Source organism: Aethalodelphis obliquidens, unplaced genomic scaffold, assembly GCF_003676395.1.
Source record: "Aethalodelphis obliquidens isolate GAN/ISIS:26980383/991018 unplaced genomic scaffold, ASM367639v1 scaffold20, whole genome shotgun sequence".
NCBI classification, from domain to species: Eukaryota; Metazoa; Chordata; class Mammalia; order Artiodactyla; family Delphinidae; genus Aethalodelphis; species Aethalodelphis obliquidens.
This window is the reverse complement of record NW_020837964.1, coordinates 28,455,330-28,480,303: the sequence shown is the minus strand read 5'-3', so window position 1 is coordinate 28,480,303 and position 24,974 is coordinate 28,455,330. Positions and strand designations below refer to the sequence as shown.

The 24,974-nt window shown below is 57.2% G+C and overlaps 1 protein-coding gene across 2 annotated transcripts in view; it reads right to left on the bottom strand.

The window, feature by feature from the left end:
• LOC113627302 (guanine nucleotide-binding protein G(o) subunit alpha) overlaps window positions 1-24,974 on the bottom strand; it is a 161,236-nt gene that overhangs the window by 6,848 nt on the left and 129,414 nt on the right. For both annotated transcript variants that reach the window (XM_027119859.1, XM_027119858.1), the window contains exons 4-7: window positions 12,603-12,763; window positions 7,715-7,843; window positions 5,683-5,812; window positions 1,620-1,773 (exon numbers count right to left, since the gene is read on the bottom strand). In XM_027119859.1, the coding sequence (XP_026975660.1) occupies window positions 1,620-1,773; window positions 5,683-5,812; window positions 7,715-7,843; window positions 12,603-12,763 (574 nt within the window). The remainder of the gene's footprint in view (window positions 1-1,619; window positions 1,774-5,682; window positions 5,813-7,714; window positions 7,844-12,602; window positions 12,764-24,974) is intronic.

Here is a 24,974-nt window from a genome sequence, read left to right as displayed (position 1 = left end):
ACCCTCCAGGGATTAAGAACTGTCTGGCTTGCTGACTTGCTGCCTTCTTTGCTGCCACATCACTCTGTCCCTGGTGAGTCCAGAGAGAGGCGCTTCCAGGAGAGCAGATGCCGTTTAGGGAGGAACAGAACAGGACTCCTGGCTTTGCCCTGAAGCCTCCACTGGCTCCAGGAACCCCGGCCCAGGCCCAGGTCCAGGCAGGGCTGTCACAACCCACTGAGGGAGCGGGGGGGCGGGCTGGACTTCGGAGCCACAGCAGGACGGACCCAGCCCCTCGGCACATGGGCACAGGCCACCGGGCCTGGCCTTGAGGGTCTACCTAAATCTGGGCCGGAGGTGAGGGAGAGGGTCCCTGGGACCTCGTCAGCACCAAACGGCCTTGGTGACTGACTCACCTTGCTTCTTTCTGCTGCACCAGGGGCCACAGCCCAGGTCACCTAGGGTGGGATCCACAGACCCCCCAATTCAGATACGACTAAAAGGAGGCTGATGGCGTGTGTGAGGGGTGCTGAGCCCGGCCCACCTCTGGCTGCATGCTGCTGGGGCCTGACCCACGGGGCAGGCAGCCTGATCTCGAGGAAGGGGAGACAGAGTGAGCTGTGCTGCTTGTCCGGCTCCAAGCCACAGCCCCCACGTCCACTCTCGGGGAGCTGGGGTTCAGCCTGGAGGCTTACCTAGCAGGCTCACCTTGTTGGGACCCTGTCTACCCTTGGCTCTCCAGGCCGGGGGGCTGGTCAGGCTGGGGATGCCCGCTTTTGCTTCCATTCGCCTCTCTGACCAGTCTCTGGCCATCCTGAAGAGCCAGCGAGCCCGTGGGCTATTCCAGGCACCCTGCTGCACCATGAGGGCCCTGGCCAGGCTGCCCACCCACCCACAGTGAGGTAAACCCATGGCAACATGAACAGAGGTGGCCTCCGGCACCCTCAGCACCCTCTGCAGGACGGCCCTGGTCTCTGCTGCTCGCGAAGCTCTCTCATGTTCAACAGGCCATTTGAATGGGGGTGCTGTCACGATACTTTTTAGCATCACAGTCATAAGAGCAATAGTGAATGTTTAGTGAGCACTTACTATGCAACGACTGCCATGCTAAGCCCTCCATGCTTCTTAGCTCACTTTGTCCTCTGGCAACTCTGGGAGGGAGGGTGGATAATCACAGTGATTGTTCCCATCTCACAGACACAGAAATGGAGGCTCCGAGAGGTTATGTAACCTGCTGTGAGTGGCAGAGTGGGGGTACGAACCTTGGGCTGTCTGACTCGAAGCCCCGACCTTCAACCCCATCATCATCTTGGTATTGCCATTTTACTGATAAGCTCTATTTACAGATGACCAAGCTGATGTCCAGAGGTTGCCGAGATCACACAGCTCGTAAGTGGCAGAGCTGGGATTCCAGCCCTGCTTCCCCTGACCAGGATGCCCCAGTTGGCTGCCCCACCCCCTCGCAACAGCATGTTGTGGGGAAGGGAGGGGACCCGCCTTCGGTTTTGTGTTGGATTCTCCAGGGCAGAATCTGGTGTGTCCGCAGAGCATGGTGAGGGGGAATGAGCTCCCTCAGGAGCTGGTGTGGCCCGAGCGGCTGCGTGGCCCCCGCGGTCCCCGTGGGGAGTGGCAGTCTCTACCTGTGTACTCAGGAAAGCAGATGGTGAGCGGGGACTTCTTGATCTTCTCTTCGAATATGTCCTTCTTGTTAAGAAACAGGATGATGGATGTGTCCGTGAACCACTTGTTGTTGCAGATGCTGTCGAAGAGCTTCAGCGATTCGTGCATGCGGTTCTGCAACAGAGTGGAGAGGCAAGTGAGGGCTGGCGGTGCCCGGGGCCCTGACCCACCGCGGCCAGTGACAAAGCGGGACAAGCGAAGGGAAGGTCCACCAACACGGCTGAATGCACCACCAGGGACGGAGACAGGAGGATCCACGAGGACAAGGACATGGTCCCTGCTGCATTCCACACGCAGGCGGGGGGGCGGGTGGAGCAGGGCACAGGGTGGGGAACGCCACCCCCCCACTGAAGAGGGCTGACCCGGGCCAGGGCAGTGGGGTCACCAGAGGGACTCTAGCCCATGGAGAGGACATGCACCATGCACGCGGGGGCAGGGGCCACGCCACCATCCACACGTCCACACGGGACCTCGGGCATGCAGATTTCTCTACTGGGGTCTCATTTGGTTTCGCCAGCAGGGGTGGGAGGGTGCACGCATTCAGTTGGGAAACATTAACCGAGGACCAAGAGATCCTCAAATTAATCCAGAGTTGGAAGCAGACACCAGGGGGACAGCGTCGGGGGAGTGATCTTGCTGTGGCCTTGGTGTGGTTGGAGACTGGGTGGGTTAGCTGGGCCGTGGGGCGGCTCTGGATGAGCTGCTTTTGAGGCTGGTTTCCTGGTAGAGGGGCCAGAAGAACCCCAAGATGAAAGCCAGCAAAACAGACGAAAACAGAGAGGAAGATAAAAACCCAGCAGAAAACATGAGAGAAAGAAAGAGAAAAAAAAAGCAAAAAACAAAATTGGTTCAACCGGTCTCGGGCCAGGAAGTCGAAGCCGGTCCCTCCGGAGGCCCCCGTGCAGGCTCTGGAGGCCACGGCCACCCTGGGGCTGTGGACTGCGTGGCTGGAGATGGAAGGCGAGGGTGGGGAAGACCAGCCTAAGCCCAGTGGCTGGTGAGGAGTGTGGACGCGGGAGTGGGGGGCAGGCTTCACAGTAAAGTCACCCGGCGGTGCCCTGGGAACCTGCTGCTTTCAACTCTTAGCTGATGGTGTCAACTGGAAGGAGGCGCTTCATACCTGCCCGACTTGGAGCGTCTCAGAATCTGCTCATGGTTTTGGCCTTGGTTTGGCAAGTTAAGGCCCTGCAGGTGGCGGTGACGGCACTGGCGCTGAGAAGTTGTGGCAGGTGAGGCCCGGGGCCGCTGGGGTCTGGGCCACAGTGGGCAGGGTGGCCGGCCGGTGGGCGGGCAGCCACTAGCCCCAGGGGTCCTGGCTGAGCTCCAGGAGCCTCCAGACACCTTTCTCTCAGGCAGTCCCAATTTTTACCCCAGGCTTGGGAGGGAGGGGCAGGGCCGACCGGAGAGGAAGGTGGAGGACCAAGGACTGGTCAGCAGGGTGGAGCTCTTGCCTCGCGGGGGCAGAGCGTCCTCGTCCCATAGCTTGTCCTTGAGCCGTGTGCCTGGACAGAGCCATCCCACAGCTGCCGCCTGCTGAGTGGAGAGTCCTGAGGGCAGGCACTCTTGCAGCTCCGAGCCTGCTGGTCCTCACAGCCGCCCAGAGGCTGCTCTGCCACGGGCTCCATTTTACAGAGGGGCAGGTGGAGCAGCTGCCACACTCACCGGCGGGAGGGGGCGGGGCTAGACCGCGGGCCACATCCGCCCAGACCCCCAGCTGCCCAACGCTGCCACCTGGCCCTGGACACACAGGCGTTTTGCGCAGCTCTACGGCGCTGTTCTTGCTGTCACCGTGGCAATGAGCCGCCTTTGTGGGCTCTTGTTAAGTGGTAAAGCCAACTCCCGTGCCCTGGAGGGGCTGCTGGTCTTTCCTGGGTGGACAGAGCCCCAGGAAGAGCCTGCTCCTGGCTGTGGCCCCACGTGCTGTTGCTTCCCCAAGGTCCTCTGCTCCAGCCCTTGTGAAGAAGGGCGGGGAAATGGGGGAGAAGGAGGGAGGTGGGAGAGAGACAGTAAAGGCAGGAAGGCGAGAAGGAAGGTGCCCCAGGACAGGCCCTGCTCCGGAGCGAGGGCTGCCTGGGCGAGCAGACCAGAGAGGCCATCCGAGGGTGAGGCCTGGCACCTGCCCGTGTTTACTGGAGACCCGAGGGCCATGGAGCTTGGGACCCCGTGGCTGCCAGACCCGCCCAGACGTCCCTCTGCTCTGCCCTGTGCTCCAGAGGTGAGTGCGAGCCCCCTGCCCCAGGGCTGATGGGCCTGGGACTTGGGATTGAGCTGAGCGGGTCCCCAGGGAGAGGCCTGGGGCCCTCGACACCCCAGTGCTTCAGTTTGTTTGAAACCGACGGCAGGATCAGCTCTTTGCTCACTGCACCAGCCCTGCTTCCCACTCCCAGGCGCTGCAGGAAGAAAAGATGAGCCACCTGGATCTCAGATCACGTGAGTGGCCAAGTGGACCGTGAACAGTGGGTCCAAAAGCAGAGTCAACAACGGACCAGTGAGAGACGTGCTGGGGCAGTCCCTGCACGCGGGTGCCTTGTGGGGGCAGCAGGAGCCGACCTTTGGGGCTTTGGGGTGGTCAGTGGGTCCAGGTCTGGTGATCTTAGACGCCACAGCCAGCTGAGGCCACTGAGAATGATTACGGCGTTACCAGAAAGAACTGCACAGCTGGGGCCCCAGAGACTCGCCCTGGAACAAGGCAGGGCTTGGGGGGCTTTGCTGATGCCTAACTCAGGAGTGTACCTGGGACTGAAGGAGAAAGGGCAAGAGGCACAAGCCAGCACGTGGCGCGAGTCCGGATCACCCACCCGGCCAGCGGCCCTGGCCCCAATCTTCCCACGGCCTCATTGTTGCATAAGTCCTGCAGGACGGCGGCTCCTCCTCCCCACAGCACTGCACCCCAAAGCTCAGCAGATGTTCGCAGCAGTCCCAAGGGACCAGCAGGCAGGACTGATGAGGAGACAGGCCCAGAGAGAAGACAGGCCTTGCTCAAGGCCCACCGTGACGAGCCCAGCCCCAAACCCTCAGTGCCAGGGCTCTGTGCCTGCTTCACACAGCAGGAGCTAATGATCGCCAAAGGTGTGACCCCACAGCCCAGGAGCCCTACCGCGGCAGCCGCTTGTCTCCGGAGAACCCGTGGTGTGCCGGGCCAGTGCTCGGCTTTCCCTGCAGGCTCTGCAGCAGGCCCACCTCTCCACGGGCAGCTCAGTGGGCCCCCAGCTCAGCACAATCCCCAGTGATAACACAACCACCCGCTCGGCGCTGCTGTGCCAGAAACGGTTCCAAGTACTTCTCGCGGATTCTCACTCCATTGCCAACGCCCCACCAGGCAGGTACTACAGTTACACCCCTTAGACAGCAGACAGTAACCGAGGCAGAGAGGGTGTTGCCTGAATTCCGCAGCAAACCAGGCCCAGGCTCTGCCACGGTGTGTGCAGCCCAGGCCCAGAGAAAGGCCACGCCCTCTCCAGGTGAGGGCCCCCCTCTGAAGCCAGCCTGGCAGTTCTCTGAGGCCCCAGACTGAAGACGCATTGACGGGAGGCGGGAACCTGGGCTGGCGTCCTCCAGGGGAGCGGCCCGCGCCACCGCTGTCACTCGCCTACATGCCACGTCCCATTGCCCTTCTGGCTACCAGCCCCGTCCACTGCTCAGGGAGGGCCGTGAGGGCTAAGAACTGCTATTTCTGTCTTACGTACATTCTTGCTCGACTGCACCCTGATTTCGTTTAGGATTTGCTTAATTTGATTCTGGCCTGACGGCCTCTGTGACTCTGCTGAATTCATTAAAGAGGCACGTACTGCCCGAGACCCAGAGTCCGCAGAGACGTTTGTCACCAGTCTGCATGCAGCCTCTGAGCAGGGCGGCCTGTGGCTGCCTTTGCTGCATTGGCATCACGAGGCGTTTGCCCCGCAACGAAGTCAGAAGAGGGAGCCCGGGCATGGCCTGGCCGACAACGGAACCCCCGGCCACCGCAGCCAGCCCCACCTGAGAGCCGCCTTGGTCCATGAGGCCAGGCGGCCCAGGGCCACTCACCGTGGTCTCGTCTTCGTGGAGCACCTGGTCATAGCCGCTGAGTGCGACGCAGAAGATGATGGCCGTGACGTCCTCGAAGCAGTGAATCCACTTCTTGCGTTCAGATCGTTGGCCCCCGACGTCGAACAGCCTGCAGGGGAGACAGGGAAGCTGGACGTGGTGGGTGGTGGGGCCCCGGCCGCTGTGCGGACACTGGTCAAGCAGGCGGCGGGGTGGAGGGGGCTGTACACGCAACGAGCCTCCCAAGGAGCCTCACTCCGGGTGCTCAGGGCTGACTGCCGCGTCCCTGGGGCAGGGTGGCCGTCACTGCTTCTGCCCCATGACTGGGCTGTGCTCCCACAGAGACTCGAAGACCTGCGCTTGCATCTCAGGACTTTTACTAACGCCTCTGCAAGGTTCCCGAGAAACACCTCTGCGAGGTCCTCTCAGGGTAACACGCACATCCTGTCCCTGGCTTTCTGAGCGTGTCTGTTCACGTCTGTGGGCTGTGAAAACTCCAGAGCAGCCCAGGAGGGAAGGAGGGAGGCAGGGAGCGTCACCTGCTACATGGAGGGACAGTGAGGCACCAAGGGGTTAAGTGCCCAGGGTCCTGGCAGGAGTTGGTGTGGTAGAGGTGGGGTGAGACCCAGGTCTGTCTGCAGACAAAGCCTCTGCTCTGTGCCTCCCCTCCCTCTCCCCCTCTCAGACACCATCCCCCAGGGGGCACGAGGGCCGTGGGGGTTGACTGTGGCAGGTGCGGCTTGGTTCCTGGAAGGAAGAGGTCAACCTCACACCTAACGCCCTGAATGAAGGTCCACTGCCTCCTAGGCCTGGGAGGTCTGCTGGCACACAGCTGCCGGGGTGGGCTGGGCCCTGACCTCCCGACAGAGGAGAGTAACCGCAGGCAGAGCCCAGAGTGGGCCTGGAACAAGGACACAGGCCTTGTACTCGTCCCATCACCACCTCCCTTGGATCCTGCTTCCCCATCTGAAATGCTGGGCACAGGCTGATGGTCTCTGCGGCCCCTCCACAGCGCTTATGCTCAGACTCTGCAGGCCGGGCAGCCCCGAGCCCAGCCCCGCACCCTCTGCCCCCGAGGGCTGAGGGGGGAGAGACTGGAGGGAGTAGGGGGCAAGAGGCACCTTGTGGGGCCTCTGTGCCCATCACTGTGCTCCCCAGGTTCAGGGGAGGCCTAGGGGTCCGTGTGCCCAGTGGGGCTTGTGCGGCCCTGCGGAGATAGAGACAGAACTTCAACGCCCTCTGTCTCAGTGAGAGCGGGCAGGGGCTGGGCCGTGGGCTGGCCAGCGGTCCTGGAGTCCAGCCCTCCCAGGGTGGGCAGGGGGCCAAGAAGCGGCCTTACACAGGCCACTCCTCCTGTTCTACCTGACACCTGGAAACCACACATGGAGGCAGGGAGGGGCAGGACGGCGGCTCCCAGGCCTCAGTGCCTGGAGGCTGCCCCAGGTGGCGCCACAGCCCTCCAGCAGGGCCTGTTCTGAGGCGCTCAGGCCCCTGGACTTGAGCTGTGTTCTGTGCTTGGGGACCGCCTTACTCCTCCCAGGCCTCGGTTTCCCCAAGAGTACCCGGAGAGGGTGGGTCAGCTGATCTCCAAACCCTCTCCAGCTCTGAGATGACATGGGTCCTGGGGTTGCACACATGTCGCTTGGGTTCACCCACCTTATTCCCCACCCCTCTCACAAGGTGGCCTCCAAGGGGCCACCTAGGTGATCCCCCTCCTCCTCCTCCTCCTCCTCCTCAGAAATCACCCAGGGACAGGACTCCCCTCCCTTGTCCGCTTAAATCTTCCCTGTTCCTCAGAGCCCCACTCTAGGACCCCTCTTCCAGGAAGCCTCCCCGCTCACCCCAGCCCCCGAACTTGGTGCAAGAGAGGTACACAGATAGGCCCCTTCTCGTATCTAACTGCCTGTCCCAACTCGAACGCTCCCCGAGGCAGGGCGACATCTGGGTGCTCCAGACGAGGCGAGGCCGAGAGGCAGGCTTTGCCCATCTCTTGGCACCCTCGCCAGGGCTCGGGAGCCTCCCTGGGCCTCACCTGAAGTGGAGGTTCTTGAATGTGAAGTGGGTTTCTACGATGCCAGTGGTTTTGACCCTGGTTCGGAGGATGTCCTGCTCGGTGGGCTGGTAGTCGGCAGCCCCGATCCGATCCAGGCTGTCCAGGTAGCTGGGGATGGCAACACACAGGGGACCATAGACCAGGTACTGGGCACCGCCCTCCCCGAGAGCCAGTCCTGACTGGGGCTGTGGAATGATGGCTCCACGCCGTCCAGGGCCAGGTGTTGGCGGGGGCGGGGGCAGCTGAGAAAGAGAAGCTCACGTCCCCGCCGCACGCGCTCAGAGCCTCTGGCTCAGACCGACGGCTACGCACACGGCTCCAGGCACACTCAGACAAGGCCGAATCTTTAAATGAGACTAACGTGTTTATAATAGTGTTTGTCGTTTCTTCATCTTAAAATAATAATAGGCAACAGTTAGGTTCTAGTCTTTATACGCATCATCATGTTTCATCCTTAATTTCCTGAGTTAGATGTACTATTTCACAGATTAGAAAACTGAGGTTTTCTAATGAAGGTGAGTGCCTCACCCAGCTGTGAGCCAGGCATTGGGATTCCACCACTTAACGGTTCCCTATGGTGCTTCCCAGAGGCCCTCTGAACCTCCGCCTGCCTCTTCCATGTTCCTTAGGGTTTATCAAGGGGGCCATCGTATCGTCCCATATGGTGCTCCTGGGAGGCTCAGAGGTCACACAGCCAGGCAGGGGTGGGGCCTTGCTGAGACCCAGGTCTTTGGCCTCAGAGCCCCTCCCACACCAACACTTGCTCTGTAGACAGACCAGGCCTCTGCACTTCGCCCGCCCAGGCCACGCACTGGGAAGGGCTTTAGGGGTCGGTATGGGCTAGGTTTGAACCCCAAGCCAGGTTGGGATCCAGGAAACCAGAAAGGGGGGAGCTCGGTCAGGCTGGCAGGAAGATTCAAGGACCCAAAGGGCCAGCCGGGCTACCCATCCCTGTGTGGGGAGAGCCCCACACACAGCCCATGGGAAGCGGCCCTGAGGGCCTGAGTCATGGCATGACGTGGGGTCCCAGGCTGCGCGTGGAGGGGCTGTGCTTTATCGGCACCTGCCCTGGGACCCTCTGGGGGGCTGGCTCCCCAGCTTGTGGATGTCCACAGGGCTGGGAAGGGTAGACGCCTTCATCGAGGAGGGTGTCCCTTGGTAAACCAATAACCCAGGCTGCCTCAAATCCTTGTGAGAGTTCTCCCTAAGGAAATAAAGCCGACGGTGTGTTCCCAGGCTCAGGGAAGGCAAGCTTGAAGCCACACTCTTAGAAAGAGGACACTGCTGGGACTCGAGCGCAGGTCTGCCTGACTCCAAGGCCCGTGCTCTTAAACTGGCCTGCAGGCCTGCTCTCCCCTGTGGAAGGAGAGAGGCAGAGGCAGCAGAGCAGACCTGAAAGCTCTGGCTGCTGCAGAGCCTCCTCTCCAGGCCTGTGGGCATCTGGGCAGTCTCTGATCTCAGCCTGGAGGGCCCCTTCCCGCCCTTCCCAATCCTCCCAAACCCTCTGTGCATGCCCCTCCCCACGCTCCCACTGCCTCTGCTTAGAAGCTGTGTTGGTTTCAAATCGAGCCTCCTCCTGTCGTCTCCAGCTGGAGACCAGGGCTGGGAGCCTCTGGTCTTGGCCCCCATCCCAGCTGGGGAACCTCCTTTAGACAGACAACCTGGCCCTCTGTCTCTCGGTGCTGGCTGAGCCTCACGCAGGGAGGAGGCCATGGCGGGGGTAGGGTGAGCACAGTGGACCGTGCACCTGCTGTGTGTACTGTCTGCCGACTGTCCTGGGTTCCCCGGAGCCTGTGTTCCTGTGTGTGTGTGTGTTCCTGGGGGTGTGTGTGTGTGTGTGAGGTAAATAACAGATGAGTAAGCTGTGCAACATGTCAGGAGGTGATAAGTGCCAGGAGGAAAGAATCAGGCTACCAGTAAGTGGGGAGGCTGGCTGGGGGCGGCGATTTGATATCAGGTGACTGGGGAAGGCTTGTCGAGCAGGATGACATTCGAGTGCAGACTGAGGAGGTGAGGGGATGAGCCTCTCATGCCGCAGCAGCAGGACCAGGGGGCACAGAGGCCACGACCTCAGTGGAGGAGGAGCCCAGGCTGCAGGCGCTGGACGGGAGGTGGTGGAGAGGCTGAACACGGGGCAGGCGCAGGTAGTGGCGAGACTGGAGGGGTGATGGAGGTGAGGGGGACACAGCACGTAGGCCCCTGAGGTCACTGTAAGGACTTGGAATTTCACTCTGGAAGGCTCTGACCAGAAGAGCGTTGGAATGATGGCTCTGCGGCTTAAGGAGAGCAGATGGGGAGGGGGGCAGGAAGACCCGAGAGGAGGGAAGGAGAGGACGCTTTGCCAGCCAGCGCTGACCTTTAGTGGGGACCTCAGTCTGGGAAAAAATAATCCTACCAAACCACAGAACTACGTCTTACAGCTCCTGCTGGGATGTGCTCAGGTTTCTGAGTTTCCAGGACCTGTCTCAGAGCCATCATTCAGAAGGGAAAGGGGAGGGCCAGCCGTGTTCACCCGCCCCCGGCTCATGACACAGAGAGACCCGGGTGCCCTGTCTCCCCGAGAGCCCTGGAGCCTCACCAGTAACATGAGAGGACGGGCCAGCTCCCCAGGGCTGGAAGGGGACATGTGGTGACTGAGGCTCTGGGCCTTGGAGAGACACTCACACAGTCTGGGATGTGACTGGTGCCCCCCGGAACTGTGCCAGGCGACAGCCCTACTGGGCCTCTCCTTTCTGTCACAACAAATCTACGTTGAACTGTTTCACATTTTGGGCCTCATCTCTTGTCAGAAGACGAGATTTAGCAGCTGAAACTACAACAGCAAAGCAACCCTAGACCAGAAAGTGTTTAAGGTCCTTCCGAACCTGACTGCCTGTGGGTCCCGCCCTTGCCCGCCTCGGAGTCCCGTCCCAGAGACGACAGAGAGAGGAGGGTGGGTCTCCTCAGCTTAGCTGGGGGGGAGTTGACAAGTACTGACTCAAGTCCTTCATTTCAAGTTATAAAGGTAACCACCAGAAGAACTAAAAATAATCCTGTAAAACTAGCAAAAAACTGGTGGTGGAAGTGGGGAACAGCAAAGGAAGGTCTGACTCCCTCAGCTTTCACAGCTGGAGGTCATTAAATACTATTTATAGTTGGAGGGTCAGGTTTTTCTGGACAAGTAAATGGAGATAGTTAACAGCAGGAGGGGAACAGGCCTGGGAAGAGGATTCACTATCAATTTTATACCTTTCTGTATTGTTTTAAAATTTCTTTGCCATGGGTTCAAATTATAATTAGTTAAGTGGTAACAATTTAAGTGGGGGTCACGATTTGATGCCCTGAGGAGCCCCTGAGGGTGGTGGGGAGATGGGAAGGGCCTGGACTTGGGCAGAGCAGTGGGCACAGAGGGGGAGACGAAGGGGGGGACTCTCTCCAGGCCTGAATGGCTGTGCGTTGAGGGGGCGACCTGGGTTGAGGTCTGTGACCTGAGTGTACAGAGAGAGGTGTGGACTTGAACCTTTGGGCTCGCACCCCTGGTCCACCAAGGTGTCCTGGGGGCTCATCAGTGGCTGGGGCCTGCGTCGCTACCACCTGGGACTCACGGGACCCAGGCACCTGCCCCGTGGACAATCTAGGTGTGCAGAGATGGGAAGACAAGCCCCTGGTTCGTTAGCTCTCGTCACAGCCAATGGCAATGTCCCAGCATCCACTAGTGAGCGCTGTTTTCTTGGAGTTAGCCTCCGCTACATCGGCACCGTGGAGACCAGCGTTTCTTAATCTTGGCGATACTGACATTTTGGGTCAGGTAATTCTTTGCTATGAAGGACTGTACAGTGTGTCTGTAGGAAGTCAGCAGCATCCCTGGCCTCTACCCCACTAGACATCTGTAGCACCACCCTAGTCAGGACCATCGAAAATGCCTCCAAACATTGCCAATGTCCCCTGGGGGCAAAGTGGCCCCAGATGAGAAGCGCTGGTGAGGAAGCTGAGCAGATCAGTGTCGGAGCACAGGTGTCCTAAGATAGTGGGGTTTAAGCCCAGAGGCTCCCACTGAAAACCTGGACATGAGACTGTAAAAGTGGGTGCGTTTCCTGAAAGCTGGAGTGCAGGGACAATGTCTTCAAAACAGAAGGCGTGTCCCCGACCACCACAGATCATTCCCAGAGGCCTGGAGCCCCCGATCTAGGGGCCAAGGGCATGTAAACTTCCAGACGCCCAGAGTGACAAGGCTGCAGCAGGCAGTCCTGTGATCCCCTGTCACTCCCTCTGCCTTCCCCTCTCCTACCCCTCCAGCCCTCTCTGGCTTTCAGCTGCTTCACCCCCTCTCCTCGCCTGCCCCACCGGGCCCCTCTCTCTCCTCTGTCCTTTTCTTCCCCTTATTAGTTATAACACAGTATTAAAGTGTATGTTTGATTATTTATTTTACTTATCTGATGGGTTACATATTCCTTATTTTTAATTTTAAAGATAGAGGAATGGAAAGGGTATTATTTTCTCAAAAAGAAGACAAAAGGGCACCATGTAAGTTATTTTCTATGTTGCCCTTGATTTGTACTTATGGGGTCAAGGGTTCTCCAGGGGCAAAAACACTGCTACACTGACAATCTTCCTTCTGGAGGGCCAGGCCCCCTCCAGAGCAAGCAGGTGATGGCCCCTGGGCCTCTGGGAGCCCTGTTGTCGGCTTGTGCCCCCCACCTCCCTGGCCTCCTTCTCATCCCGGAGGCAGGAGGAGAAGCCCCTTCTCCTTCCTTCCTGACGCCCGAGGCAGAACACCTCACAGCGGTTCCCACCTCAGCAAGGGCGCCTCCTTGCCCCACTGACCCCAGCCCTTCCACGCCCGCACTGCTGCCCCACTCTCGGCCTCCCGCCTGCCTGGGACACTCACTATTTGGCGGAGTCGTTGAGCTGATACTCCCGGGACCTGTTGAAGCACTCCTGGATCCCTGAGTCGCCCCAGAGTCGCACCATGGCAGAGAGCAGCTCTGGAGAGAAGGGCTCCGTGTCTTCCATTCGACTCACCACATCACACACCATCTTGGCATCGGCCTGTGAGGAGACATGGACGGCGGCTTTGAGGCCTCGGTGGGGACAGAAGCCCCGGCCGGGCACCTGCTAGGGCACCGGGACAAGGGCTCAGCCCTAGGCCTGGTCAGGGAGAGGGGAAGCAACAGAGGGTCCTTTACTCAAGGGCACGGTAATCGTTACTAGACCACTGCTCCACTCTCGAGCCCTTTCAACCCTGCCGCCCTCCAAGTAAGCCAGAGACCCAGGCTCCCCAGCCTGCCGCACGCGGCTCAGGAAGCGAGCGGAGGTGCTGGAAATCTGCAGGTGTCCTTCGCGGTGGGAGAGACACGAAGGAGACAAGGTCAACGCCTGGAAGACTTGTAGCCAACAAAACATTCTGCACCAAGGTACGTGGGGCCAAAGCCTTCTGTGGAGACTTCCGGAATCAAGCTGTCCGGCTAAGTAGCTACTTATGTCTCAGAGCCTGTCTACTGCACAAGGTCAATGGGAAAACGCTGGCACTGTGTCCCCTTCTGCCCGCCGGCCCTGGGAAGGAAGCCACAACTGGCCTGGAGGCCAGCAGGCCATGCCCATGATGCTGGCCCGGACCTAGCTCCCTAGGGACTAGTTGTCCCGAAGACATCAGCCCTCGGATTCCCAAAGTCACCCTCAGCTGACAGGGAGGGCTGCCCACCAGGAGAGCGTGGGTCCCCGTCCGTCTAGGAGATGAGTTTCTTCAGCACCGCAGCCTCCCCTGGGGGCAGCCACCTGCAAAGCTGGCCCTGGGACTGAGGCGTTGGGTGCCTTAGGCAGGCGGTGACTCAGGGATGCAGGCGTGGGTGAGCAGGGTTGGTGCCTCCACCTGGGGCTAAAAACAGGCCTGTGAGTCAGGGCCTATGTGCTGATGCTGCTCCTGTGTGCCTGCATGACCTCGGGAAATCTCAGCCTGCTTTCCCACCTGTGGGATGACTGTGACAAACCGGGCCAGTTTCCCAGACTTCCTCCTGTGGACCCCTCCTTCCAGGTTCCTGCCTGATCTGTGAGAAGGGAGTCGGGACCTGAGGGATGGGTAGGGCAAGACTTCCTGCTGGGGGAGAGACACCCTCCCACCTAGAGCCGCACTGTGCCTCAGCCAGGCCACTCAAGGGTGTGGTGTAGAAACCATGGGCCTCCACAAAGCCACTTCGTGCTCCTCTGTGTGTGGTCTGGAATCTTGGGACTCCCACTCCAGTGGGATGCAGTGCATGGTTTGGGGAAGGCTGGCCTGGCGCTGTCCTCCCAGCTCCATCTCCTCACCCAGGTGTGGCAGAGGCGGGGGTGGGGCAAGGTCCTGTGCTGGCGACACCTCTGTCTGCCCTTCTGTTTCTCTCCCATCTTCCCCAGCTCAGTGCACGCCACAACCATCGGCCCAACTGCTCAGACTCAAAGACTAGGAGTCATCCTTGATCTTGCCACCTCCCTCCCAATGTCCACTTCTCCCCATCTCCTCCTGCACAGCCCTGAGTCCGAGCCACCACCATCTTTCCCTGGCTGCCCCGAGCCCCCTCCCAAGGGGTCTTTGCCTCCCTCTTGCTTCTCTTCAGTCTGTCTGCCACATAGCAGCCAGCAGGAGACCGTAGAGAAAGAACCCACCATTTTTTTAACTGGGCACACCGATATGCGACCTAAAGACTTCTTTTCCTAATTTTGCTTGTGGCAAAGATGTGACCATGTGACCCGTCCTACCCATGGGGAGGTAAGCCAAAGTGTAGTGAGGTCTTTGGAGAAGTCTTTGTAAAGGGAAGATGCACCCTTTTTCTCTCACTTCCTCCTTCCTGAAGCCTGTGATGGCTGGAACTCTAGCAGCCAACTTGGATCATGAAGACAAGGTCTACACCCTAGGGACAGTGGACAGGTGATCTAAAAACAGGTCCTTGACGACTTTTTTTTTTTTACATTGAAATTAAACTTATACCTCATTTAAATCACTATTTTCTAGGTCTCGGATATTCACAGTCAAACCTGATCCTAATGGACACAATAACTCTCCCTGTTTAAACTCTTTCAATAGCTTCCCATTATCCCTAAATTCCAAACTCCTTACCTTGGCCTCCAAAGCCCCTGCCTACTTCTCGGTCCTAACCTCCCACCCTTTCCCCTTTCCTGGGCCTCCAAGCACACAGCCTTTCCTTCTGTTCCCCAGGTAGCCAGGGTCACCTCACCTCAGGGTGCTCCACCGCCCAGATCATCCTTCCCCTGGCTCTTCCCCATCTCAAGTGTCACTGCCTCAGGGAAGCCCTCCTCCACGCCCCAGGCAGAGTCTGCCCCCACGCACACCAACCACTCCAGTCACAGCTGGTGCTGTGTGTGCCTGTTCCTCAGGGCAGGGATAATCTCCTGGCTTTTCACGGCACCCCCACCTCACAACGCTCTGTACATAGCTGTTGGTGCTCAGCAGCATTTGTGAGATGAATGGGTCCTTGGCATTTTACTGTCAGGCACAGCCTCGATTTCTCACTCCACCCTCTCTATCTCCCAACTCCTCTCATCTTGTCCATTTCAACAGCACTGTGTCTCGTTCAACCATGACAGCAGCTCTGCCCGGTAGCCATCCTGTTTAACAGATGGGGAGAGACTGAGGCTCAGAGGTGAGGTAACTTGCTCAAGGTCACACAGCTAGTAAATGGGAGAGCCTGGACCCAAGGTTAACCTCTACTGTGCTCCAGCCAACAGCCCTGGACTTGCATCTCAGACATTGGTGTCCAGCCCCGCCCCCTGATCAAAGGTAGGGGAGATGGGTAAGGAGGAAGGTAGGAAGGGTCAGGCATGGCGGGAGGAAGGGGCCTTGCCGATGCACCCTGGAGGACAGTGGCAGCTGTCTGGCTGGGCCAGCCCTGTGGGGGTCAAGCTTAACAAGCAATTAATAGAGCCAGAGGGGGGCCTTGCCCCTTTGTCTTCCTGCCTTTGGGGCCCTGGGGGATGCGGCTCACACTGGGCCTGATCTTCCTGTCCAGGTCCCCTCCTGGGCCGGTGGCGGGGTCGGGGGAGGCATTTTCCAGCACCTTGCCCTCTGCTACAGCCCCCATGGCGCTGCCACCTCTTGCTGGTCAGAGCACGCCCAGCTGTCCCGGCAGCATGAGGCGTGACAAAGCAGACACATGTACCGGGGCAGACCCACTATGTCTGACCTGTGCAGTGTTACTCAGTGGAGGATGCCGGGGCAGTGACCAGCTTCAAGGTGGCAGGGAACGGCCCATCCCCTCTGATCTGCTCCATCCTTTTCTGCTGGATGGCTGCCCCCTCTACCTATGTGGCTTCCATTCCCTCCTTTTGGGGCACCAGAACCTCTGCTTGCCTGAAGGAAAGCACTCTTTCCCCCGACTCAGTCTGAGCAGTTTGGGTGGGACTTCCTCTGTCCCATGGCTCCAGCGTGGACACAGGGTCTGGCCCTGGCCGGTCCATCCTGCTGGCCTTAGTGAACAGTCTGGGGTGGACAAAGAATCCAAATTTGTCAAATGAGACTAACCCTACCAGCTCCAGGACACCTGTATAAACTATTAGGAGAGAGAGACCCTCAAAGGAAGGGCCCACCTGAGTGTGGAGCCATCACTGAGGCAGAGCTGAGAGAGGGAGGCACACCGGGTCCCCATAACATGTCAAAACACCTGGGTCCAGCTGTGCCTGCGGCCACACATGCCTCTGGCTTTGCAGCTGCCTCGATCAATCCTCTGACGTGTTCTTAACCGAGGTCAAGACTTGGTTTATTTTTGCACGTGCACCCCGAAGAGTCCTGACAATACACTGCCTGGTGTGCCGAGGCCAATACCAGGCTCACCTCCTCCAGGCAGACCCAACCCGTTACTGCGGCCGACACAGTTCCTCTGGCATCGGACTCCCCTCCCCTCTTCCTGTCATGCCTGGGCACACGTCCGCGCCCATGTGCTGCACTATGTTTCCTGTGTCGGGGGGCACTAAGATGCCCTGTGGGCACTGGCCACGTATTGGACACTAGAGGCCATCTGGTGGGCTTCTGGAGACAGTCCTGCAAGGAGCTGAGGGAGGCTGTTCACTGACACCGTGCCTGGCAGGGCCCTGCACGGTTGGGCTGAGTGGGTGCAGGACATTCGTCACTGTGTGCCGCTGTCACACACCAGCATGCCTGGCCCCCAGCCACTAAGTGCCTGTAGTGCCCCAATTACTGCCACTGCCACAGACACCTCACAAATGTCTAACATGCCCCTGCGGGGCACCGTTTCCACTGAGGGTCAGTTAGGGAGCCATCTGCCAGCCGGGGCTAGGGAAGTGGGCCCCACTCTCTCGCACTGCCCCCAGCGGCAGAGAGCAAGGGAGGGGCGCTCCCTGCACATGACAGAGAACGTGACCGCTGCCCTTCCTCAGACGCACGGGCCTGGGTGGCTTGGGTCTGGCACTTACAAAGTACCCAGCATGCCCACCCCTCCCCGGCCGCCATTCTCTATGGGCTGGGGCTGCCCGTGCTGTAACGTCCAGTTCCCATGCCACCCCCCACCAAGACTCACTCCTTTCCCGACAGCACCCTTTGGTCACCCCTGCCTCGGGGCTCCAGTCCTGCTCCATGCGGCTTTCTAGGGGCTCCGGCCACAGGCTCAAGGCACCACCCAGAACTGGGGTCCTGGCTTGAGCAGGGCCTTAACGTCTCTGGGCTCAGCATCCTACCCTGAAAAATGGGGTGACAGTATCATCATTCTCTTCATAGAGCTGTCGTGTGAGCCAACAGAGCACTAGCACAGGGAGGACCTGAGGGGCGGGCCATGCTGCCGCCCCAGCTCCCCGGGGACCAGAAAGAGAAGAGGAGGCCAATCTGCCTGCCCTCGGGATGCCTAGGGGTGGGGGCGTGGGAAGGGGTGAGACATTTAAGGACATGCTGGGACCCTGCATTTCTGAATGTGAACCACGGGCAAGATGCCATTTTTTGTTGTTTTATTTATTTTTTTATACAGCAAGCTCATTAGTTATCTATTTTATACATATTAGTGTATACATGTCAATCCCAATCTCCCAGTTCATCCCACAACCACCACCACCCAGTTTTCCCCCCTGGGTGTCCATACGTTTGCCTCTATTTTTGTGTCTGTGTCTCTATTTCTGCCTTGCAAACCGGTTCATCTGTACCATTTTTCTAGGTTCCACACATATGCGTTAATATACGATATTTGTTTTTCTCTTTCTGACTTACTTCACTCTGTAAGATGTGGATGGACCTACAGACTGTCATACAAGATGCCATTCTTCTGGGTTTTGGATCAGGAGGCTCCGGAGAGCCTCTCAGGGACACCTGCAGGATTCTTCTCACCATGTCAATGATTTAAAATCAGCGTTAACATTTCTTTTCATCAGAGCCAGTGTTACCTTTCTGGTTAAATGACATCTTAACGGTGACATGTAGATGACCTGAAGCTGCTCTAGAAAGAGGTGAGATACTTTTGGAAAGCCCCGCAACACTAGAGAACCCCACAGAAACCCTACCCATGAGCATCTGGAGAAAGGGGTGGGCAGGGAGAGGAAGCGGCACACGGAGATGGGGGCATCTCCAGCATTTGGTGGGGTGGGGAGCTCAGCACAGGGTGCCTCCCAGAAGTGGGCTGCCCTGGGCCAACGCTGGGGAGCAGGGTGCCCAGGGTGGTGATGGGAGCAGCTGCCCCCGTGAACTGACAGTACACAGGGGTCCCTCACTGTGACATGCAGCCCAGGGCCCCCTGCCACGGGGACATGGACTACTGGGGACTGGCCATGAGTGTGCTTGGGAAGCAGCATCTGCGATCCAGGGGCCTGTCAGTGGGGCTGCCTGCTGGTGTCCAGGGGTGAGGGGTTCTACTTCCAGAAAGCTATCTCTAGTCAGCCAGCTGGTCCTGAGAGCCGGAACCCATACTAGGAGGAGGGGTGTGGGCTTCCATGGCCCACAGGCCCCTTCCCGCCTGCCCACTCTGGGCCACAGAGAGCCCCCCTGCACCAGCTTCTCTTGCCCAGTGTCTCCTGGTCACCCTTCTCAGAGACGCAGCAGGTGCCAGCCTGTGCTGTGCCAAACCAGGGGTGATGGTGGGATGAGTGGTGACACAGGGAAGCTGGCATTGGCCTGGCTGAGCCACTGGCAATGAATACCACACATCTCTGCGCATAGGCCAGGCACTGCAGGGCCTTGCAAGTGCCCTGGTGTATTCACCATCTGAAGCTGGGACTGCCAAGTGCATGTTAAACACTTGGGTCTGCAAAACTCTTCCCCTCTCCTCTGAGCAAAGGGGCTTGGAACTAAAGTTTGAGAGAGCCTTTTCTCTCTCAAGAGAGGAAACGCAAAGAATATGGTGGGGAAGCGAATAGGAATTTTCAGTCAGGTGACCCAGGTTCAAATCCTGGCTCTGCAGCTTTTTTTTAGCTTTGTGACCTTGGACAGACCACTTAACCTCTCTGAGCCTCTGCTCTCTTATTAGTTCCCACCTCACAGGGTTGTTTGTGCAGATGAAAGAGGCTAAATCGACGTGACACAGCTTTGCAACATAAAGAGCCCCACAAATGCTAGTTACTATAAGCAAAGGTGAGGTCTCTGAGACACAAACAACAAGCTGACATAAAATAAGCCTACATTTTACAAGATTTCTCAGGTAAGCATGATAATCTTGATAACAATAATCATAGTAATTATAACCGTTTCTGTTTGAAGAGCTGCTTTGGATCTTTCAGAGTTTTCCTCCTTCTCTCATCTTTTAGACCAACTAAAGTGTGACTGTGTGCATGTACACACACACACACACACACACACACAGACACACACACACACCAGTCCTCTACCTGCGAGGAAGTCTCCATTCTGCCCAGCCCTGCCGCGTGCACTGCGGTAGCCCCAGCTCCCACCAGGGGGCAGGAGTGCACAGGCCAACAGGAGAAAGAGGGCAAGCTGGACAAGCCCAACCCAACAGACCAGGCAGGCCAGGCCCAGTGGGCACAGCTGCCTTGGGAAAGAGACAAACAGACTCCCGATGTTGGAGGCCCAGCCTGAGTACTGCAATGTCAGCAGATGGAGAATGGCAGCGTGCACATTCTGGGCACTTCGTACATGCTACCCAGGGCCCTGCATCTGAGAAAATGCGGCAGTCACATTCTCTCTTGCACGTGCAAGGGAGTGACCCTCCCTTCCCATCTGCCGCTGGGGGAAGTGCGGGAGAGAGGGGCCCCCTCCCTCACCCCTGCTTCCCTGGTCTGAGCTGGCACATGGCTCCCTAACTGTGACTCTCAGTGGAAGTGGTGGTCCCCAGGGTATTTTAGACATCTATGAGGTTTTTTTTGTTAGTGGCAAAACTTGAGGCACTACAGGCACTTAGCAGTTCAGGGCTGGGCATGCTTGGGGCTCTTTCTTCACTTAGGAGTACTTCACAAGGCCTGTGCCTAGAGCACACTGTCAGGCACAGGGTCTCTGGTGGGGAGAGGGGGGCACCTCACAGGCCTACCACTTGCCTTAGCGAAGGGAACCTTCCTGGCTCTCCAGAAAGATGCTACAGCAGAACCAAGGGTTGGGTGCTATTTCTAATCTTGCCTCCTTTCAGCTGTGCCGTCCCTTCTCAAGCCATCCATCCACACATCCCTCACCCCCTATCTAGGGTACCTACCCATCCAACATCAGGCGTCCACCCACCCATTACATCATCACCCATCAGCCACCCTTGTTCATCCATCAACCAACTCACTCCCACAACCACCCGCCCATCCCTGCACCTCCCTTCTATCCTTCCACAGCGTCTGCCCATCCCTTCAGTCTTCATTTGTGCACCCTTTTCATTCCTTTCACTCCTCTTTGATCTATGTAGCCACCCACCCACTCACTCACTTATCCATAGTACACCCACTACCGAGTGGGGTCCCCACCTTAGGAACTTTCACGTTTGCCAGAAAGAGAAATATTTAGGCATAAGGAGAGACTGGCTGCATCTCCCCAGCCCTGAACACATCATGGGACAACTGCCCCCTTGACATCCCCTCCCTCTGTCCCATGGTCCCATCTTTGTCAGGAGCCTGGGGCCTTGTAAAAGGAAGACTCTCCTAAGACCTCCAGCTGGGTTCAGAGGATTCCTCAGGGATTGATTTGTCCTAAGCCCTTCTGAAAACCTTCTCTGTTTTGAGCCCAGGCTGCCTCCTGAGGAGGGGGGAAAGACTTGGGTTTTCTGAAGAACCTCATTTTCTGAAGGATCACACCCTTTTCTGTCTCAAAACCATTGGATCTTCCAGTTGTTTAGAAGCAGCTTTTCCTTCAGGCTTGCTATGTATCTTCAAGAACCAGGGGGTTGTGGGGATGACTTTGGCCCGGGTTCCAGCGCTCACTGGTTCTAGCGCTCGACACCTAAAAGCTTCAACTCAGAAACCATCTGCCAGACCCTGTAATTGGTGTGGGTCCCACCCCTGGCCCTGGCCCAAGTTAAGCAGAAGGAGCCAGTGCTAGACCAGCGAATGTTTGCTCACCACAGGCTGGCTAAGCCCAGGGCTGGGTGCCGGGGATACGGCAGCCAGCAGGATCTGGAAACTGCCCACCCAAGCCTGCTGTCCAGTGAGGGCGTCAGACACATCAACCAAGCTGTGGAGTCCGGGAAGGCTCCTCCAAGGAGGCAGCCACTAAGTAAGGGCCACAGCTCAAGGAGAAACTGGTGCGGACGGGGGATGCGAGGGGGTTATGACTGGGAGCAGGCAGTCGTGGGTCAGCTGTGCCCACAAGGCAGGCACAGTCCAGAGACTGCTCTTCCCTCACGGGGGAATTAAAGGGGAAGCCGAGGGCCTTGCCAGGAAGCAGTGGATCCTGGAGGGCATCAGACACCCCTCCAGCTATCAACAGGACCTTTGGACAATGGTGGGCTCAGAGGTCCACACAGCCCACGGACATTAAATGAAGAACAGTACCCAGCCCGCACAGATGGTCCAGGAGCTCTCACACAGACCGAGTGCAGTGCGAACTGTGTACCCCCAACCCAGGGAGAGCGCTGGCAGCAGCCTGGGCCCCACTGTGGGCAGCTCCAGGATGGAGCCTTACGGAGCAGATGCTAACACTCCCTGAGTGTGGGTCTGGGGACATTCTCAGGCCCCCGGCCCTTCTCAGGAGGCATGGCTTTTGGCCTTCTCCCCAGCTGTGCTGTTCATAGGTGAAGCCACTGCGTGTGTCTCCTAAAACCACCCTGGCAGGGGTTTCAGGGCCAGAGGTGGGTAGGGAGACTGTCGGGTATGGGGCGGGAAACGCTGAGGCCAGTGTAGAAGGGGGCGAGCAGGGCCTGCAGAGGAGGCCAGTGCCCCAGCCAGCGATAGCCGGCGAGGGTGCAGAGGGGTGTCCTAGGTGGGTGACTGGCAGAGGTGGGGGGTGCAGGACAGCAGCTGTCCTGGGCCCTCTGGGACAGTGGTGTGTTTATGTCGCCACGGCTTCCGATTGCTTCAGATCCCAAGGATGGAGTGGGGAAGCATGCTTGCCTAAAACCCCAATCAGCAACCCCTCTGGAACAGCCTCGTGTGGTGCCACTTTCTCTTGTTGCCCTTCTCCCCTTGCTGGGTCCAGACCTACCAGTCTATACCTCCTGGGAGGCTCTCCTAGACGGCGCCGGGGAGGACAGCTGAACCACCAGGCAGGCACTATTCAGTCCAAAATAAACTTTAAGATGAAAGGGACAGAAATTTCCAAATCCTCTGCCTCCTTTCCCCTGAGCTCATTGTCCTGAGATGGGAGAAAGAACTAAAACTGGATAGGCTAAATTTCTAAGAAACGAACAACGGCAGAATGAAATTACCCACACAGAGCTCAGTCAAAGGGAAAGCAAAGTGATAATGGACAACCTCTTCTCTTCAGAACACAAAGTGATGGTGGTGAATAGATTAATTAGAGCCGCCTCAGCTGGGAGACATTAGTGACACAATATGGAAGAGAAAAGATGGAAGCTGAAACAGCACGTACATGATGGGAGGCCGGCAGGTTCTGGAGATGACAGGTTTGGCTGATGGTGCCTCTCCTTGGGCTTATTCGCTGACACCCCTTCCCTCCTTGTCTCCTCGCTGGAGACATCAGTTCCCGCACCATCCATTAAAGTGACCGGGGGCTTCCCTGGTGGCGCAGTGGTTGAGAGTCCGCCTGCTGATGCAGGGGACACGGGTTCGTGCCCTGGTCCGGGAAGATCCCACATGCCGTGGAGCGGCTGGGCCCATGAGCCATAGCCGCTGAGCCTGCGCGTCCGGAGTCTATGCTCCGCAACGGGAGAGGCCACAACAGTGAGAGGCCCACGTACCACAAAAAAAAAAAAAAAGTGATTGGATGATGTTTTTGTTTGAAAAGGAGTGTGTCACTTGTTTCTTGGACCTCAGGGACACAGCCTGGGGCAGTGCACCAGGTGTCCACGTTCTGCCTGACTGACCCTGCGACCCTGGGCAAGTCTCATCTGTTTTCGGAGTCTCTGTCCTCAAAGGCACAAGGAAGAGGTTGGCTGGATCAGTGATTCTCAAAGGGTGGCCCGCACACCCCTGGGGGTCTCTGAGGGGTCCACAAGATCAAAACTGTTTTCCTAACTCTATAACGATGTTATTGGCTTCTCTGCCTGCACTGATGGTACAAAAGCAACGGGAGACAAAACCGCAGTCCCTTCGCAGGAAGCAGTGGCACCTAACTGTACCAGCTGCCATTCTGTTCTCTGCCACTGTTCAGTCACAATAAAACCAATGCCAGTTCTACTTAAGAATGTCCTTGAGGAAGTGGCCAAAATTATGAATTAAAAGAATCTCTAGGGACCTCCTTGGTGGCGCAGTGGTTAAGAATCCACCCGCCGATGCAGGGGACATGGGTTCAAGCCCGGTCTGGGAAGATCCCACATGCTGCGGAGCAACTAAGCCCATGGGCCACAACTACTGAGCCTGCGCTCTAGAGCCCGCGAGCCACAACTACTGAGCCCTCGTGCCACAACTACTGAAGCCCACGCGCCTAGAGCCCGCGCTCTGCAATGAGAAGACCGCACACTGCAACGAAGAGTAGCCCCCGTTTGCTGCAGCTAGAGAAAGCCCATGTGCAGAAATGAAGACCCAACGCCAAAAATAAATTTAAAAAATAAATTTATTTTAAAAAAAAAAGAATCTCTACCCTGCACGCACGTCTTTTTCATATTCTGTGTGATAAAACACGAAGTGTGGGGCAAACGCAGATGATGGTTTTCTGGAGGGAAGGCACTTGTAAGACTGCCCTGCCAGCCCAAATGGTCCCTTTTTTTTCACACGACACCACTTTTACTTGAAAGAATGCCTGACAGACAAACAATGGTAATTCAGACTTGGTCTTTGGAAGACATTTTCTAAAAGACCAAGCGAGCCTATCACTTCAAGGAAAGCAACTAACAAATTTGTTACCAAAATGAAAACATTCCAACTTTCAAGCAAAAAATCAGAATTCTGGAAATTTGTATTTAACACCATAACTTGACAGCTTCCCAATATCTGAAGACTTTTCTGATAAGATAGATGTTGTTAACAAATGTGAGTTCTTCACATTCTCCACTGAAATACGTCAACATTTGGAAGATGTGCATAACTTTGAACCAGTATTTTCCAAATGATCAAAATGACGTTAAGAATCATGCACAGTTGACCCATTCAAAGTGCAAAGTAGACCAATGGATTTTTAAAAGAAGACTTAGCTGAGAGGACGGTACAGAGGTTTCCCATAAAACCCTTGACCCATGCATGCAGAGCCTCCCCCATTATTGACATCACTCACCAGAATGGTACACCTTATTTATTTTTAAACCAAAGATGAACCTACATTGACACATTATAATCACCTAAAGTCTGTAGCTAACCTTTGGGTTCACTCTTGGTGTAGTACATTCCATGGGTTTAGACAAATGTATAATGACATACATCCATAACTGTGGTATCATACAGAGTATTCTCACTGTCCTAAAAAATCCTCTGTGCTCTGCCCATTCATCCCTCCCTCCCCCAGCCCCTGGCAACCACTGATCTTTTTACTGTCTCCATAGCTTTGCCTTTCCCAGAAGGTCATATATTTGGAATCATACAGTACGTAGCCTTTTAAGATTGGGTTCTTTCACTTAGTGATATGCATTTAAGGTTCCTCCTTGTCTTTTCATGGCTTGATCACTCATTTTTTTTTTTAATGCTGAATAATATTTCACTGTCTGGGTGTTGCCCAGTTTACTTACCCATTGGCCTACTGAAGGACCTTTCGGTTGCTTCTAAGTTTTGACAATTATGAATAAATCTGCTATAAACATCT